The sequence below is a fragment of the Corvus hawaiiensis genome, chromosome 13, assembly GCF_020740725.1.
Source record: "Corvus hawaiiensis isolate bCorHaw1 chromosome 13, bCorHaw1.pri.cur, whole genome shotgun sequence".
Lineage (NCBI taxonomy): Eukaryota > Metazoa > Chordata > Aves > Passeriformes > Corvidae > Corvus > Corvus hawaiiensis.
In genome coordinates this window covers 69,736-87,509 of record NC_063225.1, presented here as the reverse complement: position 1 = coordinate 87,509, position 17,774 = coordinate 69,736, and the positions used below count along the sequence as shown (strand labels likewise).

Sequence of the window (17,774 nt, the reverse complement as noted above, 5' to 3'; positions counted from 1 at the left end):
GTGCCTTGGAACGACTCCCTCAGGGCCTCTTGTCGGGCGCGGCGTCCGGCGGCGGCGCGGCGGGGTCGGCGGAGCCGTGCGGGGCCACGGGCGGCTGGAAGAGCGGCCCGTAGATGTAGAGCCCGCTGGCCACGCCGAGCGCCACGGCCACGGCCACGTGCTGCAGCGGCAGCCGCCCCCTCATGCCGGAAGGCAGCGCCGCCGTGCTCACGGACACGCGTGGGGCGCGGAGAGCACGGGGCGAGCGCGCACTGACGGCGCGGACCCGGCACGGCTTAGGACCGCGGCCCAGGCCTCCGGCTCGCTACAGGGACCGGACGGAAGTGCCGGCGCTGTCCCGCCCCCCGCGGTCGCGCATGCCCCGGCGGGTGGAGGCGGCCGCGGCACTGCGGGAGCGGATGCCGGGGGTGGTGCGCCTCCGCAAGCGGCGGTCGGTGCTGTACAGCTCGGCCGGCAGGGCCGCCGCGCAGCGAGGCGCCGGTAAGCGGGGGAGGGGAGGGTCGGGTCGGGTCGGGTCGGGTCGGGGGGCAGCCGAGGGACCCGTGACGGACCAGTCTCGCCCCTGCAGGTGCGGCCGCGCCAGCGCCGCTGCTGGCGCTCGCCCTGGCGCTGCGGACGTTCAATTGCTTCCTCGTTCAGACCAGCTTCGTCCCGGACGAGTACTGGCAATCGCTGGAGGTGGCGCATCGCATGGTCTTCAAATATCCTTCGCCTGCCGCGGCCCCCGCGCCCTCTTATCGCTGCCCGCGGGCCGGAGGGGACGCGGCCCCCGCGGTGCCATGGGCGGGGGAGCGCTCGGGGACGGCTTTCCATGTAAGGTGTTGGCTTGACCAGCAACAAACACCCCACCGTTCTGGCCCAAGCGGGCAGAAGGTCTCGACCGAGATGTCTCGGGTGAAACTTTTCGTTTCAGTTGATCATGATCTGTCCTTAATATTCATAATTATGGTTACCTGACTTGGGAATGGACAAGTAGCCTAAGGGGCTACTCGTACCCACTGATCTTTGCAAGCATGTACAAAGCATTACAGCTGCTGGCTAAGGATAATGTTCAGCTGCTGGTGAGTATAATCAAAAAATGCGCATCTGCTACTAAAATTCAATTTTAAAGCCTTGTATTTAAATACAGTGTATTTTTATTTTTGTCCAGGTAAAATGCAAAGCCTTGAGTCTGGCAATTAGAGATACGTGAGCACAGAGACCCCACTGACTTTGCATGGGGGCAGAACTCATTCATAGATCTCCAGTCACAGCGCTGATGCCTGTGACTGCAGAGGATTGATTATTCTTGGCCTCCATCAATGTCTTGGAGTTTCATACTGATTGTGTTTGCAGCTACATCATAATTGCCCAGTGGTTCAGTTTTCCAAAGTGTTTAGCAATGTATATTTGTACTAAACTCACAACAAATAACTAACAACAGCTCCTTTTGATTTCTATTGGAGATGAATGGCAGATAATTCTACTTGCCATCTCTGAACACTTTCAGTTGAACTTTAGACATTTTTTTTTTGGCAGAAATACTATCCTTACCCAAGGACCTTACTATTTCATTTGTTAAATCATAGAAGGCTATAAAGAATATTCACTAATTCACTATTTTCTTACCTGAACAGTCATTCAGTAATTCAGTAGTGATCTCCTAAAACTTGGAATTTAACTTGGTTTGTTCCAATTTTCTCTCTGCTTACACAGATCTGGGTCCCTAGGCTTGCACAGGCAATGCTGGCTGCTTTTGCTGATGTGAAGCTTTACTCACTAGTGCAGCACCTTGAAAATTCAGAAACAGCAAAGTTTGTGGTGAGTCACAGCCTTTATAAAATTATGCATGTTAATAAACAGTGGTTTTGCAGTGTAAATAAGAACAAAATTTTAAGTCACACCTTGATGAATTACCACCTTCATTTAGGAACTTGTTTTAATGTGTTGTTCATAATTATTTTCAGTTCTTCTGCCAGCTCTGTTCCTGGTTTACATGGTACTCCTGTACCAGAACTCTAACAAACACCATGGAGACTATTCTTACAATTTTTGCTCTTTCCTACTATCCGATAAAAGGTTCCAAGATGGGGAACAGGTGAGAAACTTCTTCCTAGCAGTACTGATGATTTTTGGTTTGGGATGACACCAATCTACTGATACTGTTTAAAATGATAACTTTTTTTCTTAACATGTAAGGCAACCAAAGCCCCCTCATTCATGTAGCAAGAGTTCTGTCTCATGGAAGGAACACTCTGGTATTTCCTCTAAATATTTTTTTAAGGTTATGTTATAGCTGGTATGTAAAATTAACTATTCCCCAGTTTTCTCATGCAGAGTGTGACTTTGTGGGAAGCTTTATTTTAAACTTTAAAGGACTAGAATATGTAGTAACTTGCGAAAAGATAATAAAAGCTTTTTTGGGGTCAGATATCGGTGAATTTGTGGTCACAGTTTTCTTTACCACTCACTATTTTAAAGTACGTACCTCTAGTGAGCAACTCCATTGCTAACAAAGCAATTCTAGAGTTGCAGCCTTCCAAGCAAAACAGGGTTTCTGCACCCAGAGAATAAAAGTTACTTCCAGTATGAAAAAGTTTTGGCCAGAGACATGACAGTTGTTGAAATGTGACTGTCTGCAAAAGAATTGACCAGACCTTTTGATAAGCTTCTGGGTTTTTTATGTTTCTTCCTTCTAGCTGTAAATATTTAGCTTTGGTAGCACTTGCAGTTGTTGTTCGTCCCACTGCTGTTATCCCGTGGATGCCTCTGGTCTTCAGTCATTTTTTGCAAGAACAGAGAAAAGCAGACCTTATCCTACAGAAGTGTATTCCAGTTGGGTAAGTTCTTTCTGAATTTAACTGGGACTGTGCACAGCTACATCTTAAGATTGGTTTTACCACTGCAAAGACAGACAAGCCAAAAAAGCTGGTATCATGTAAATAAAAAAGAGAACAAATAGAGTCCTTTTGCAGAAGTTTAAGGAAGTGGCATGTTTTTTTTAAACTGTTATATATGCTGCAAAAAAGCACTAGGAAAGATTTCATGATGGTGAGATATGAGCAGCATTCCAGTTTAATCTGGGATTGTGTCAAGGATACCAGGTGATGGCAAGTAGCCACTGTACAAGGGCCATGAGTATGGATAATCTTAAAAATACTAGGAATAGGAGTTTTGGCAGCTATCTGGAGAAGATACAAAAGCAATTCAGGCAATATCAGTGCAACGAACTTTCCATTTTTGCAGATTGGTCACAGTAGGAACCTCTTTAATAATTGACCGTGTGTTTTTTGGTGAGGTAAGCTGTTTTAAACTTGACTTACTAGAAGAAGGTTGGGGTTTAGTATTTTAGCATTGATGGATGTTTCAGACTTGTCTGACTTTTCTTGTTTCTGTGACAGTGTCTGGGCTGTGATCTCTAACTATATCCTAAGCCACAAACCTTTCAACACTGACTTCTCAGTTATTTCAAATGATGGACTGCTACATCAATCAGTCTGCTCAGTCCTCAACAGTTATCAACAAACTACAAATCTACACACTTCTGTGATAATTGCTGAATACAGGAAATCCATGATGAGTCTTAGTGGAAAAAAAAAACCCTGAAGTAGGAGTAAAAATGTATCATTTAAGGCCAGCGATGACTGTAGTTCAGTGCAGCTGTTGGTTCTGACTTTGGATTTGTGTTTAACTTCCCCCTCCCCCCCCCCCCCCCCCCCCAATCTCCCAGTGGGTACTGGTTCAGCTGAACTTCTTGAAATTCAACGTGCTGCAGAATTTGGCAACGTTTTACGGCTCTCATCCTTGGCATTGGTACTTCACTCAGGGACTCCCAGTCATCTTGGGTCCCCATCTGCCTTTCTTTATTCATGGCTGTGTGCTGGCACCAAGAAGGTACTGCATCTTTCTACTGGCAGTGATTTGGACAGTGCTGGTGTACAGGTAATCCCTCCTAAGTAGAACTACTGCCTCTCACTGGTTGTGTTCTTTGCAAAGCTCATGTCCCCTCCAGAACAAAGCAGCATAGTATTCAGGTTAAGTGATAGAAAACTTGAAACTATTCAAATGCTCCAAGAAATGCAGTCAGTTACAAAACTGTTTCTAGAATTTTGTGTAATACTGCTTCTTGTATTGGCACCAATATGTATCGTTAGAACTGATTAGACCTTTAAAGAATAAAATAATTCATCGTGAAATGCAGTGGAAATTGAAAGAAAAAAAATCCCCAAACCAACACTCAAGCAGATGTTTAAGCAAAACCAAAACTAGTCAGAAAACTGTATTCACTAGAAGCCTGTTAATGAAAACACCATTTCATTTGGTTCTTTAATGCATATCCAGTAAGGTGAGAGGTTCTTAGACCTCTAAAACTTACTCCATTCACAAGTTTACACACAGCTCTTAACTATCACAAGGCTGTATGTCTCATTTTAAGCTCAGAAGTCTAAGAAAAGGTAAGATTTTTCTAAAGCATCAGAATTAACTGTAGATTAAACAGGAGAGACACTTTCAGACAAGAAAAAATACGGCAAATAAATAAATACAAAGCAGTAAATACTATTATACTCAAGTAGTAATAGACTACAGCAAAACAGTAGCAAGACCAGAAATGCCATTTCTTCTTACACTCCAGCTCAAAATTGGAAGTTGGCTTTAGGATTTTTTTACCTTCCTTAGTCATTTGATTCCCAGGACATGAGTGTTGCAATAATCCCCAAAAAAGCCCCAAAAGTTGGCATGGGAAATTGTGTAATGTTGTATTAGCAGGGGCGACTGTTAATTTGCTAGATACAAATGGGCACTTGAATTTTAGCTTTTCATCCACACTATTTATTGTGTCTTATTACAGAAAACAGATTGGTGAAGTACTGGCTAAATTACATCTAGTTGTCAAAGAACCAGACCACTTAATTGTAGTAGCCAGGAATTTTTTCCAGTACTTGGTTTAAACTGACCAAATAATCTTAAATCTAGTATACTTACTATGTTCTTAAAAAGCGACAACTTGGATTTTTATTCTTAACTGCTTCAATACCAAAAGCTTCTTAACACATGCACCTGCTCTTCGAGTCCTCTGTGCTCCTAAACACATTTTGTCAACAGAACTGAAGCACTTAAGTTTTGTGATGTAGCATTGTATGTTTTATTACAGCACACTGAGCCATAAGGAATTCAGGTTCATCTACCCAGTACTGCCATTCTGCATGATTTTTTGTGGTAAGCATTGGTTTCAAATGTCTTGCAACCTTATCTGGATATAACTTTTACCCAGAGAGAGACTGTTAATGGTTAGTGTAGGTATTTGACAAAGGATTCTTAGAATTAGCCTAGCCTTTTCTTACAGCTAGTTAAAAAGAGAAAGAAAAAACATGAGAAGGAGCGAGTGACCATAGCACAGATAGAGAATCCTTAGCAAAAACATGACAACTGTGTCAGTGACTCCTAACTTTTCAGCATTGCCCCCTTAGAATGAATCTTTTTCCTTGCTCCTTTGTAGTATTCCTCCACACAGTACTTTCAAATATGCCTGACAAATGCCTTTAATTATGCAAGAAAAAAATTAAACTACTCTTTTCAGATGTTACAAAGATTCAGATGTTATAAATAAAGATTAAAACTTCTGGAACATGAAGCTGTATAGCTTCAGTTTAAATACAAGTTCAAAACTGATGAATCACTGAACACTGTAGTTTTCTTTAACCTATTTTGCTAGTCTAAACAAAAGTACATCTTATTTCAATAATTTTGCTCTCTGCTAAAATCAAATACATAATAAGCCTTGGCATAGTTCACTAGCAGCAGGATGAACCCGTTCTACCTTACATGCAGAAATATTCCAATCAAACAACAAAAAATACTGAATATCCCTCAGCTTTCGTGTCTGTAAGGGAATGAGGTCATCTATACAATTATCAATTCATTATCATCCAGTTGGACACTTAAAAAACTACAGAAGTTACTTCTGATCACTCCATGGTTACGAAGAGGCCTCAATTGCTCAAAACATTATAAAATAAAAGCAGAAAAAAAAACCCCACATAAATTTCAAAGTAATTTCCAAGCACACAAACATAAGCCAAGTGTGTTTCTCAAAAGCAGTAAAAAAAAAAATGCCCATAATAGAATGTTACCAATTTTATTTAAACCACAAACTGATTTGTGGACTTCATCCAAGATACGATTTGGCAGAACTGACCAACTGAAGACTAATTTAATTTGCTTTTACTGATTTCTGGAACATGCCTTGTAGCTTGTTTTCTGTGATTCAGTACAGGTGTCACAAAGCTACATAAAATATTTTTCTCATGATACTGACAAGCACATGACTTGAAAAGGGTTTTCAGACTGGCTGCAACATGAAGCTGGTGTCTGTGCCATGTTCATTGTCTGTGCCATCTTCATCTAAGGGGCTTCTGCAACGATCTCCCCCCAGAAGAAATGCCTTTTCCCATTATTAGCTCCTTCAAGAAAAGTGGGGGAAAGCGGCGGTGATTGGAGATGGGAAAAAAGTGGAGGAATACGCTCTTTCAAGGCCAGAAGCTCAAACTTTAATAACAGTAAAGGAATGCTGTAGTTTTCAGCATTTTGGAGAAAAAGAATACCACAGCCATGCATGTGTAGTTACCATTTATTCTGGCTCTACCTGGACTTGCATGAATCAGAACACATCAGTAAATTGCCATATATCATTCGTCCAAACTATTAAATGGACTGTTTTTCACTAGAAGAAATTAAAGAGACAAAGCACTTCATATTTCTGTACTTGAGGAGACAGATGGGGGCTTAAGATTTACCTTGTTAAATCCAAAAATTAAAAGGGCCAAGTCTAACCTTTGAATTTCCATTCAAAGAGTAAAAACTCAACACTGTAGTAAAGCATCTCAAAGCAAAGTATTGTTATTGACTGAGTAATGGTTTCCACTATATTAGGGTACTTTCAAAAATCTGTGAATTGTTTATCTCCCAAACTTACTGAAATGTTTTTATAGGATATTCTTTGAAACACCTGAAAGCATGGAAGAAATCTGCAGCAAGTTTCCTGCTCTTATCCAATTTACTTCTAGCCCTGTACACAGGCTTGGTTCACCAGCGAGGCACTCTGGATGTTATGAGTCACATCCAGCAGCTCTGCAATAACCCTCACCAGTCAAAAGCTTTTGTCTTCATCCTGATGCCGTGCCATTCTACTCCATTTTACAGGTATTAATAGAGTTAATAGTGCACTACATTAAAATCCAAACACTTAATCAGAAATCAAGATTTCTTTTTTCCGAGGCTTAATAAATTGAGGTAGATAAATTTTTGTTTTGATTTTTCATACAGTTCATATAAAGTGAATAGGGGACATAAGCCAAATGCTTATAGCACAGAATAAAATTCAGTATCTAAGCTTTATTCATTTTTGTAAAGTAGCTTTGTATGAGGATATGCAGTAAGTCTAACAACTTCAAGTATGTCACACTGCTTCATTATGGTAACATTTGTAGCAGAACTAAACACTAATTGTTACAATCAAAATGAATTAATTTTACCTTTACTTCTGCTGCTAGGCAGTAAAGAAATGTAATTACGACATAGAGTGACTGAGGTCACTGCAAAAGGTTAGCAGTAGATCCTGGCAACTAAACAAAACGTTAAAGCAGATACAAATAGTGAAGCTGATATGGAAAAGTACCTTTTTAAGAAACCGATGTTCTGTAGATGGTATTTTTATTAAGATAAATGTATTTTCTGTTAACTGCTAACAACAGCGTCCCAGCAGTTTGGAGCTGAATCTGCTTGTTCTACATTGCTTTCATATGAAGTACTGAAGGGAAGAAACTACTACTGTGAGGGAAAAAATTTAATCTTTTGGTTTTGACTGAGGTATCTTTTAAAGTGATGAGTCATTTCAAATCTCTGATACTGGTCAGTTTATCACAAAATGTGTGGTTTTGGTTTTCTCCCTAGTCATGTTCACTGTCCTCTAAAAATGAGATTCCTTCAGTGTCCCCCAAACCTAACTGGCAACGAGAGCTACGTTGATGAAGCAGATGTGTTTTATTCTAACCCACTTGGCTGGCTGCATAAGGAGTTTGACAATGACACGTTATTACCCAGTCACTTGATTCTCTTCAGTGTGCTAGAACAGGTATGGTAACTGCAAGCTGAAACAAACTACTTCTGAGGATAAGTTACAAAATAAATTAGGGAAGAGTGATAGTTAAAATCTTTGAAAATTGTTGTCCACAACTTTTTAAAACACAGCTTATATTAAAATTGAACCCTCTACTCTGTAATAAGAGTATTGATATGTTACAGTGGGGATAACATTGATATCGTTCCAGTAATATATATTTAATGTTTACATATGCCCTCTCCTCTGTGCGAATTCTATGCACCACAAAGTAATGTTTTATGGCATTCTTCTCAATCCGTATTAAAACAAATGTGCCATTTGTTCCCAGGAATTGCACTTTCAAGTAAGGAACAATAAAAAGCAAAACCACCTGCAGTCACAGTACCTTTTAACCCCTCAAATCTTTAATGAAGATCCATGCACTCAAACAACGGTGGCTGGTGAATATCCACACCGGACAGAATCAAACAGGATAGGTACTTCTTTTTCTAGCAGGCTTTCCTAAAATAAAGGATAAAGCTTCCCAGGGACAGTTGAATTGATAGTTTTCAGGAGACTTTGGAACACTATTGTTATGCTTCCAGCTGTATTTTCTTACTGTGGAAATTAATTTATGTTCATTTACAGGAAATATCACCATTTCTAGCTTTAAGGGGCTATGAGAAAACAGCCACTGTCTTTCATACTCATGTACCTCAAGGACGAGTTGGAAGCCACATCTACATCTACAGGAGAAAAACTGAAATGAATCATCCCTGAAGATCAGTGTCTAGACCTCAGACCTAATGAGATCAGTTTTGCATAGCAGTAGCTATGCTTAGAAGACCTCGTACTGCAGAAAGGAGAGAGCAGTGAGCCTGAAGCTGGGGAAGTCAAATCGGAAGTCCCATTAGGCAGCCAGTGGCTGCCTGGAAACACATAACCCTCCTCCTGAAGGCAACTTGAGTAGCAGTAGGGCAGGGTGGGGTTGCTGATCTTCCTTACAACACTAGAAAACATTGGGAAGACCAAAGTTACCATATGAATACTTAAGCAATAAAATACAGACAAGGGTGGACCATTTTTATGGAACTGTACAGCTGTGCTGAGTTTGTTTTATAAATAAAGACTTTTACCCACAATGTCTCTTTATTTTTCTTCTACAATATGCAGATATGCAAGACATTTCAAGTGTTTAAATCAGCACACTGATTAGAATGTAGCACAGCAAATTCTTCACAATTCAACAGGCTCTTGAACCCCCCCCCAAAGACAGGAAGCAAATATAAGGTTACAAAACACTAGCAAATACATTACCACGATGTAGACCTATTTTTTGAAGGATGAGATGAAGTTAGTATATCAAACATTGGAGTTAGTAGTTGGTACATTATGCATGGCTCAAGCTTTAACTACTCTAATGGAATGCAATTAAGCATATTTTTCATACACAGGTCATTGCATGCCTAGTTTCTGCAACAATACTGCTGGCACCCAAACTATCTTCACTTCCAAAGAACAGTTAAAGCAACAGTACAGAATATGCAAATTAGAAAGCCTGACTTCTGCCTGTTAACAAAAATGTGTAAAAATCAAATTATTCAGAAAAAACCTTGCATCTCACTGCTTTGTTGAAAAACTATCAGTTTCCAGAGAGTATGTGAATTTTAATCTTATTTTTAAAATAAATTACTCAATATTTTGGATCAAAGGGTAGTTGCCCCAATTCTATTTCAAGATTTGCCATGTATCTTCCATTAGTGCGACCATGTTTATGCCATTTACCTTCTCTTTTATTACGGTGTTGGTACTTCTGAGCTTGTTTTTCGTGTCTGGAATTTTCAGTTTGTGTAAAAGGTCTTTTAGGTCGACTGCAAGGAGTAAACAAAAGCTTATTACTACTCAAAGCATTTTGAAACACAATTACATTTTCAAGTACAGCTTTTAGCATGCTGAGGTTCAGGGAAAACAAAATTAGTATTAAGTAGTCCTTTAGCTTGTAAGAAAAATAGAGGAGGCATTTGTTTGTTTAAATCATCAATAAGATGGTGTATATAAAAGAAATGCTTTCTAAAAATAAAAAATGCAGCTGCTGTCACAAACTTCTGTATAACACTATCAGTAAAAGAATTTGAAATGGTTTTTCTGCAAACTGAAATTCTCACAAATTAGGTATTTAAAAATAAAGTTCACTTAACAGTAAATTAGGAAGATGGACTATAAATAAAATCATAAACCTTATGTGTTTGCCAAAACCATATTAAAAAGGCTACTGGGTAGCTGTTAATAGGACTGTCACCCTCATGGTTCAGTTTTCAATAAGAGAAAGTGCTACCTCACGTAATATTTAGTAACCCCAAAGTAGTTAATAATTCAGACTTCCAGCTGCAGTAAAAGGTATGAAATAATAAATAATTCAAGTGTAAATCTGTAAAGACCTGAGAACACCTTTAGATCCAGGAAAGGAACATAGGAAACAATCCACACCAAGGGCCATTGTAAGCAAGTCTGAACAAAATTTAGGCAGGGTCAGGATCTGAACTAAAGCCTGCTGTGTGATGAGCTCTGCTCTGGGCATACAGACTGACCCAATATTACACTGATCTACAGGAGAGTAGTGAAATGTATCTGCCAGAACAGGACTCGGAGACACCTCAAATATACTAAAAACCTCATTCAGCAAAGAACAACAAGGAAGTCCTAGTTAATTCTCCAAGAGAGTTGTTCATTCCATCAGATGGGCAATCAGAGCTGTTCAGTCTAAGGAAATCCTACTGGCAGTTACAGTTTTCTAAAGAACCCAGCAGAAACATCAGATTGTGCTATGTACACACACAAAATTTATGTAAAACGTACTACAGATCCACTTTATATAACACAATCTAATATTGCCATTAAGTCCTTCAGAAATTCTTTTAGCATATGTGTGTGTATATATATCTACACACACACATACATACGCATACCTGCTCTAAGACCATCCATTACAACAAGGACATTAGTTGTCTTTATGAAAACCACTTCTTTGTGTTACCAAGTTCAGGAAACATGGAAACAAACCTGGGTCCATACTGGGGTGAATTATCGTGACGGAAGTAGTATCCGTAGACGTATTTGTCCAAATCCTCAAAAACCTTTTCATTATTACTTTGGTATTCCTTCATATCTTCCAGGTAATCCTTGACATCATTAACAAAATCAGTGAACAGCATCTGGTCGTGTATAAATAATCCATTATGAAAAAACTTATTGATGAAATTTTCTAGTTCTCTCCAATGATGAAAGTTATGTACAACTTGCTGCAAATACTTTCTCATTAGCCGATTAAATTCATCCACCCTGATGGGATCCGAAACTCTATTAAAGAGACTAATGAATTCTTGATGAGCGCATTCAAAAATACCAGAGCAGCCCTTTAGGGCAAACTGATGTTTTCTATTACACAAATGATCATTGAGACATTTCTGGGAATTCGAATCTTTTTCAAATGCTGTAAAATGATGTTTTCTTCCATTTCTGGATTCTTTTGGCATGTGAGGTCCCCTGTAATGCATGTGCTTCAGATTCTCGTAGGAGTTATGGTCTCGGTAAAAAGTTCGAGCTTTCTTGCTTGCCTCATATCTTTTATCACTCGATGACTTCTCCTTTTCATCAAAGATGTTTTTTGTGGTATCTTTGAAGTGTCTGAACGTAGACTTTACAGAATCAGAGAATTTTTTCAAGTTTTCTTTCACTGCTTCTTTAGCCTGCTTAATCTTTTCTTTATGGTGTCTTACAAACTCTTTTGTGGAATTTTTCATAGCATCAAAAGTTTCTTTAACTGAACCAAAAAACGTCTCCTTTGATTTCTTTCTACTCTTACTTTGCCCTTTAGCACCTTTCTTTTGTCCATTTTCATTAATTTCTTCTTTTTCAGTTTGGTCTTTTGCTTCAACATACAGCTTCTCCCATAAGTCAGAGCGTTGTTGCTCAAAGTTTAGCTTTTTTTCCAGTTCTACCAGTCTTCCTCGCAGAGTTTCTATTTCTTGATTTTCTCTTAATGTCTCATCATCATCAGTAGCACTGTCAGGTGTTTGACGAGAACTTAACTGTTCTAGTTCTTTTTTCAGAGCTTCTGTAACATGACGTTCTTTGTCCAGTTCTCGCCTTAACATCTGTGCCTCTGCAAAGAGTGTTTCCTTTTGCCTGAGAAAATTGCTGTTTCTTTGCTTTTCTTCTTCCAAATGCTCCCTTAGTTTCTGATTTTCTATTACAATAGATTCAGTGCTACTACCTTTATCTTCTAAGTTTCTAATTTGTTGTCTTAGCTTCCTTAATTCTTCCTGAAGTGAGGCCAAAGCTTTTTCTTCCTTCTCTAGAGATTCTCTTAAGTGCTGATTTTCTGCAGCAAGATTTTTTTTTTGAGAATCAAAGGATTTCTTCTCCACCTCAGTAAAGGTCAAGCATGTGGCAAGATCTCCCTTGAGTGACTAAAAGAAACAAAAAGAAAATAAGCAAAAATACTACAATGAGAATTGTAATACTAGCTAGAAAGATGAAAAACCAAGGTAGTTCAAACCGAGCTTACTTGTCATTTTGGATGCAGTGAAACATGCACAGCAAGATGCAAAAATAGAGCTGGTTTGTTTATCTCAGTTCAGTTTGTTTATCACACACTTTGTTGGCAACAAAGACCATGTGAGAAACTCCCCCTTCCAGCCAGAGGTCATCACCCCTCACTTGTATTGATTTAACTAGCTAAAGGATAGTCAGTTGGGTACATGAACTGCAACATCTTAAAAGGAAATCAAAATGTGCATGTTTGCTGTTGATTTATGTTCAGCAAACTGGATTTACAGATCACAAAAATAAATTAGCAGAAGCAAAGGCATTTAGCAGTTGGGGCAGAAATTCACACACTGATTTTGAACCAAATTCGTTGCTGAAAATACATGTTCATGTAACTATATACTAACAAAAAAGGAGCTCCCCAGTCTGTTGGCATCATTGACAAGCTCTAGAGCATACTGAATTAATACTGAATTACGTACAAATGCTGCTAACAGCCACATAAAAGAAAACCTAAAAAAAAAAAGAAGACGCACAAAGCACTCCCTAATCTTCTCTCTGGATGATGTAACAGTAAAAAACGAGAAGTACAGGTTAAGTATTTAAAAAATTAATAACCACTGATAATTTAGAAAGCAAATTCACAAAACCTGTAGGTTCAACATGTTTTTACAAGCATTTTCTATTTCAGCTGTCTTCATCCATGACAACCCAGCACTATATCACAGGGAAACAGTCTCCATGTCCAGATAACTCCTAGACTACAGACATAAACCCCAGTATGTTTAAACACCTTCCAAGAGCAAATTCAATCAACATAAATCTTTGTCAAGAATTCAGGGGAAAGTTCTCTGAAAGAACTTACTAAAGACAAAAATTTCATGGGTTTGTGTGAGAAATTAATTTCACTTTGTGTAAAGTACACACATAATGACAGAATTATGCAATGACTTCCAGCTAAGCTCACCTACCCCCACTTTGTGGTGCACTTGATCTCCACGCTCTTGTTGGCACTGGTAAAGGTCATCTTTCATATCTTTTAATTCACGTGTCTTTGTCACCAGCTGCTGCCGTTTCTGGATCTGCACTGTACCTACAAAGATAAAAATGTTTCTTTCGATAGACTAACTTAGAGTAAGCAGTTAGAAGAACAGAGGAATCTAAACATCATCTTAATTCTCTCTGCAAATTCAAAAGCCTTCCTACCTTGCCATTTCTGCCTAGTCCTTACCAGTAACAATTTAGCTGTAGCAAAATTGTTTCTTCCAATGATAAACAATTTCCCAGATGCAAAAATTTGCTGCTATACTGTTTTTTCACTACTAACAAATAAAGCAATTTTGTAACACTACATAGAAATAAGTTAGATCCAAACCAACAAAAGTTATGCAAGAAAGAATATGTGTGACTTCTTTGTAATCTTTTTAGTAACATGCAAGTCAACCAGGATAAAAGGGAGGCTGTTGGTCCATGCTTTATCCACTTCAGAACTACAACCTTGGCTGTTAATTGAAGTTACATGAATAAGAGGGTTTTAGCACAGTATTTAAATTTTCATGCAGAAATACAATCATTACGCACTGCTCGCAAAGCAGCAAGTACTGCTGGCCCTGTCTTGTCCTTCTTATCCATAAGCAAAGGCTGCAGAGTAAGCAAATATCCTGTTTTTCAATTGTCAGACAAAGGCTGAGACACCCTGGTTTTCAGAAAAAGTATCTTCGCTGCACTAGACACCGATTCTTTTTGTCAAGAACAGCTTCTTGACTGGTACTTCCTTAACTATACACCTGGTCTCTAAATTCTAACGCTGATGTAGTTTTTATATATTTGCTTTTAAGATTCCCTTGAATCGACTCTAGAGAAGAAGGCAACAGCAATTTTTAGGTATTTCTTTCAAGACCAATGGAGCATATTCAGAGTTCTATTCCTGTATTTAAAGGCAGGAGGAGATGTATTGTTAAACAGAAGAAATACTATAAATACACTTACAGTGATGAATGTTTTGTGCTTTCTTAATTTTTATTTAATCTATTGTCAAGTGCGACCTTAAAAAAAGACAGTTGTATATTTCACCAATTGAACTTCAATAGTTCAATTCACCTAAGGGATGGCAATGTTTTTACAGCAACAATTTTAAGTCTGCGGAGTCCTAGTAAACACTTACTGGAAGCACAGATCCCTTCATAAATGAAGTATACTGACAGTAAACTTGGTTTTAGTATTTATCTTTTATAGATACTTTTGAGGAAGCCCATCGATCCTAACAATCTAAAGCCTGCATCTGAAAAATCATCATTCAGTGTTAAGGGTTCATGTTAGGTAGAACCTGAATTACAGAAAAACACTTAAAGCTCTCTTTCTCTTCTTATTAAAAATCATAATTTAGGTAGAGTAAGCAAAAATGACATTTAGCAACACTGAAGATGAACATACTGAGGTGCCCTTCCTCAGTAATTGGTTTGTGTTTCCAGCTGGTACTCTAAGTCACAGTATCCTTCAGATTCTTTAAGTAACCAATCCAAATCCCTAGCATTATAGCCATAGTTCCCCTTTCAGTTTCTGGTTAAAGAAAAAAATTAAATATCTTAATGTCCATAAGGAGACATTTTTCTGGCAAGGACTTTCTACCCTAATTTAAGCTTTACTTGTTAACCTGAAAAGTTTGCCCTCTTTCATTTCTCCTTCCTAGAGCATCATAGAGCCAGTTAACTCAGTTTAATACTGACTAGGATACACTTACTGATTCAAATCTAATCCTAGTTGCTTTCTACATCTCTAAAAGGCTTAAGGGGGTCCTGAAACTCTAGTTAAAAGAAAAACACTATTCTGATATTGACCCAAAGAAAGTAATTTTATAAAAAGTAACCCTTTCCAATCCTCTTACATGACAATTAGCCTAACATTAGAAGATTGCTGTGGGAAACATTCATTCCAGGCGGAATCACAAAAATACAAAGTAGTCCTCTAGGAAGATGAACTTTTCTCTGCAAGTTTGTGTTTAAAAAAAAAAAACCAAACAAATTTAAGGAAGACAGAAAGCAGGACTTGATTTCCTTTCTAGTGGTAGAAAGGTAAGTGATCACATAACCATAAAGAACTTTCACCTGAAGAAGCAAAAACTAAAGCTACACAGAGTTGCCTTCTTTCTGCTGAAAATGCTGCAGTGATGACAATTTTTATTTAGAAGTACAGATTCAATGAATGAACAAGTGAAATCCTTAATAAAGGTATTATCCTTGGTCCATGTTCAGAGTGTATTTTTCATCCACAGATCTCCAAGTTCTTTAAAAGGATTGTATTATCATTAAAACCAGTCTAAACACAGTGAAGTGACTAACAACTGAAATCTCAAGTTCCCACAACAAGCACACAGACTGGTCTAGTCATTGTGTTCCTCTATGCCTCCAGCATGCCAATGTTCACCAACCAGTTTCCACACCAATTACTACTACCTGCTGTAGCTGCTACATAAAAAGTGTTTGCGTGACTGGACTAGTCGTTCCTATAATCCCACATACATCAGCAATTCTTGAGACTTGATTTATTATTTTATTTTCATAATGTAAGTATGCATACATATATGGATGTGTGTGTACAGATACACACACGTGATTTAAAAAGTAAATCTGAATGCAAGCACAGTACATCACTCACAGCTCTTACCTTCAGGTTTACCTAAGAATAAAAAAAAAAATTGGGATCAAGTGAAAATTAATATAAATCTCAAAAGAAGTGCCAAAATTTAAATCCCTAACAATTAGTCAACACCAAATCCAAAGGGAATGATACTCCCCATCTCCAACTAAATCACATTTTATAAAGGCATATTTTCATATAAAACTAGAGCTACTCAGGAAAAATTACTATTTACCACATTACTATAAGAAGCAGTGTATATTAAATACAGTTGCACTGCTGAAGGACCTCCCTCTATTACCAATACAGCAGCAGTTGCTTTCTCTCATTTTTAGGTTTAGGTAGTTAGCAGAGAACAAGGAAAAATATTGGACTCACAATAGAACAGCATTTGTTAAGCAAGATGTGGACTCTGTGTGTTCTGCTTTCTCTGAACTCACCATAGAAGTGTCCAAAGCCCATGCTGATGGCAATCACCAGTGCCAGGATGATGCACCTGTTCAGGCCACTGCTGAACTGGCGCTTTTGCTGCTCCTCCCTGGGCGGCTCCGGCTCGGGCTCCGCTGGCAGCCCCGCCTCGGGCTCGGAGATTGACACCCCGTGCTTCCTCGGGTGCCGTTTACGCACTGTGAGGCTGCACTGGCTGCTGGTTTCATCACTGCTGGACTCATCAGGGCTGGCCTGAGATGAGAAAACTGAAAAGCAACATACACCAGTGCTTAAAATGCATTAATTATTGTGTTAAAGAGCAAATTGAATATCAAAATCCGTAGTATTTATGTAAAATAGATTTGGCGTTTATCTTGGAGAACATTAATAAAACGAAACTAAAATTCTCAATGTTATCGTTTATGCTGGAAATTATGAGGAATATGTGATCTCCAAAGTTAAAAATCAATTTTTTAAAAGTAAATGATAGAAAATTAAGAAATCATCACCAAAAAACTGTATAGCACTTCCCCATACCTTATCATTCACACATTACAAAGTGTTTCAGTCAATCCTGCCTCCTAAAGCATCTACATGTACTGCCTCTGCAAATTCTTGTGAAGTAGAAAGATTAAGAATTCAGTTTTCCTTCTCTTGCAGCTATTAGAACTGAAATATTTAATAACAAAAGAGCAACATAAAGGCTTGCTAAAAGAAGGCCTCCTAGAAGACAGGCATGGTTTTGTTATATACTCTCAAAAAACTTCACTCTGTGACCTACATGCAGCTTCAGACAAAATTCCACTGAAGTTACATTAATGTAGCTATTAGAAATAGTCAAAATCAAGATACAAATTTGTTTAAATATGCAATTTTGTTTCCTTTTAATATCTACCCTATACTATCTATTAACATCTTTACCCACCTTTCAAAAAAAGCCATTTTCAACCACTACTGCACAGGAAAAGAACCACTGAAGTGCTTCTCCGTTCTTTCCCAACACTCTTCTATTACCTGACTGAAGTTTAGGTAAATTGAATTGGACAAGATTTGAGATAAGAACAAATTCTAACCTTAAGGAAAT

At 38.5% G+C, this 17,774-nt stretch overlaps 2 protein-coding genes across 7 annotated transcripts in view; one reads left to right on the top strand and one right to left on the bottom strand.

The window, feature by feature from the left end:
* The first annotated feature begins 182 nt into the window (after positions 1 to 182).
* On the top strand, positions 183 to 9,219 carry PIGB (phosphatidylinositol glycan anchor biosynthesis class B). The gene is made up of 12 exons (XM_048318347.1): positions 183 to 480; positions 569 to 701; positions 944 to 1,061; positions 1,696 to 1,800; positions 1,947 to 2,077; positions 2,679 to 2,819; positions 3,226 to 3,277; positions 3,710 to 3,921; positions 5,132 to 5,196; positions 6,969 to 7,179; positions 7,930 to 8,110; positions 8,726 to 9,219. Exons 1-12 carry the CDS (start codon positions 183 to 185, stop codon positions 8,855 to 8,857), a joined length of 1,779 nt encoding a protein of 592 aa, XP_048174304.1. The 3' UTR covers positions 8,858 to 9,219.
* Positions 8,481 to 17,774, bottom strand: part of CCPG1 (cell cycle progression 1) — a 22,710-nt gene continuing 13,416 nt past the window's right edge. For 3 of the 6 annotated variants that reach the window (XM_048318340.1, XM_048318342.1, XM_048318343.1), the window contains 5 exons: positions 16,702 to 16,956; positions 16,289 to 16,300; positions 13,597 to 13,718; positions 11,138 to 12,546; positions 9,208 to 9,948 (listed from right to left, as the gene is read on the bottom strand). In XM_048318340.1, the coding sequence (XP_048174297.1) occupies positions 9,771 to 9,948; positions 11,138 to 12,546; positions 13,597 to 13,718; positions 16,289 to 16,300; positions 16,702 to 16,956 (1,976 nt within the window). In that variant the 3' untranslated portion in view covers positions 9,208 to 9,770. Of the gene's footprint in view, positions 8,600 to 8,959; positions 9,087 to 9,207; positions 9,949 to 11,137; positions 12,547 to 13,596; positions 13,719 to 16,288; positions 16,301 to 16,701; positions 16,957 to 17,774 lie in introns of those variants that run through there. The other 3 variants (XM_048318345.1, XM_048318346.1, XM_048318344.1) reach the window with 3 other exon arrangements.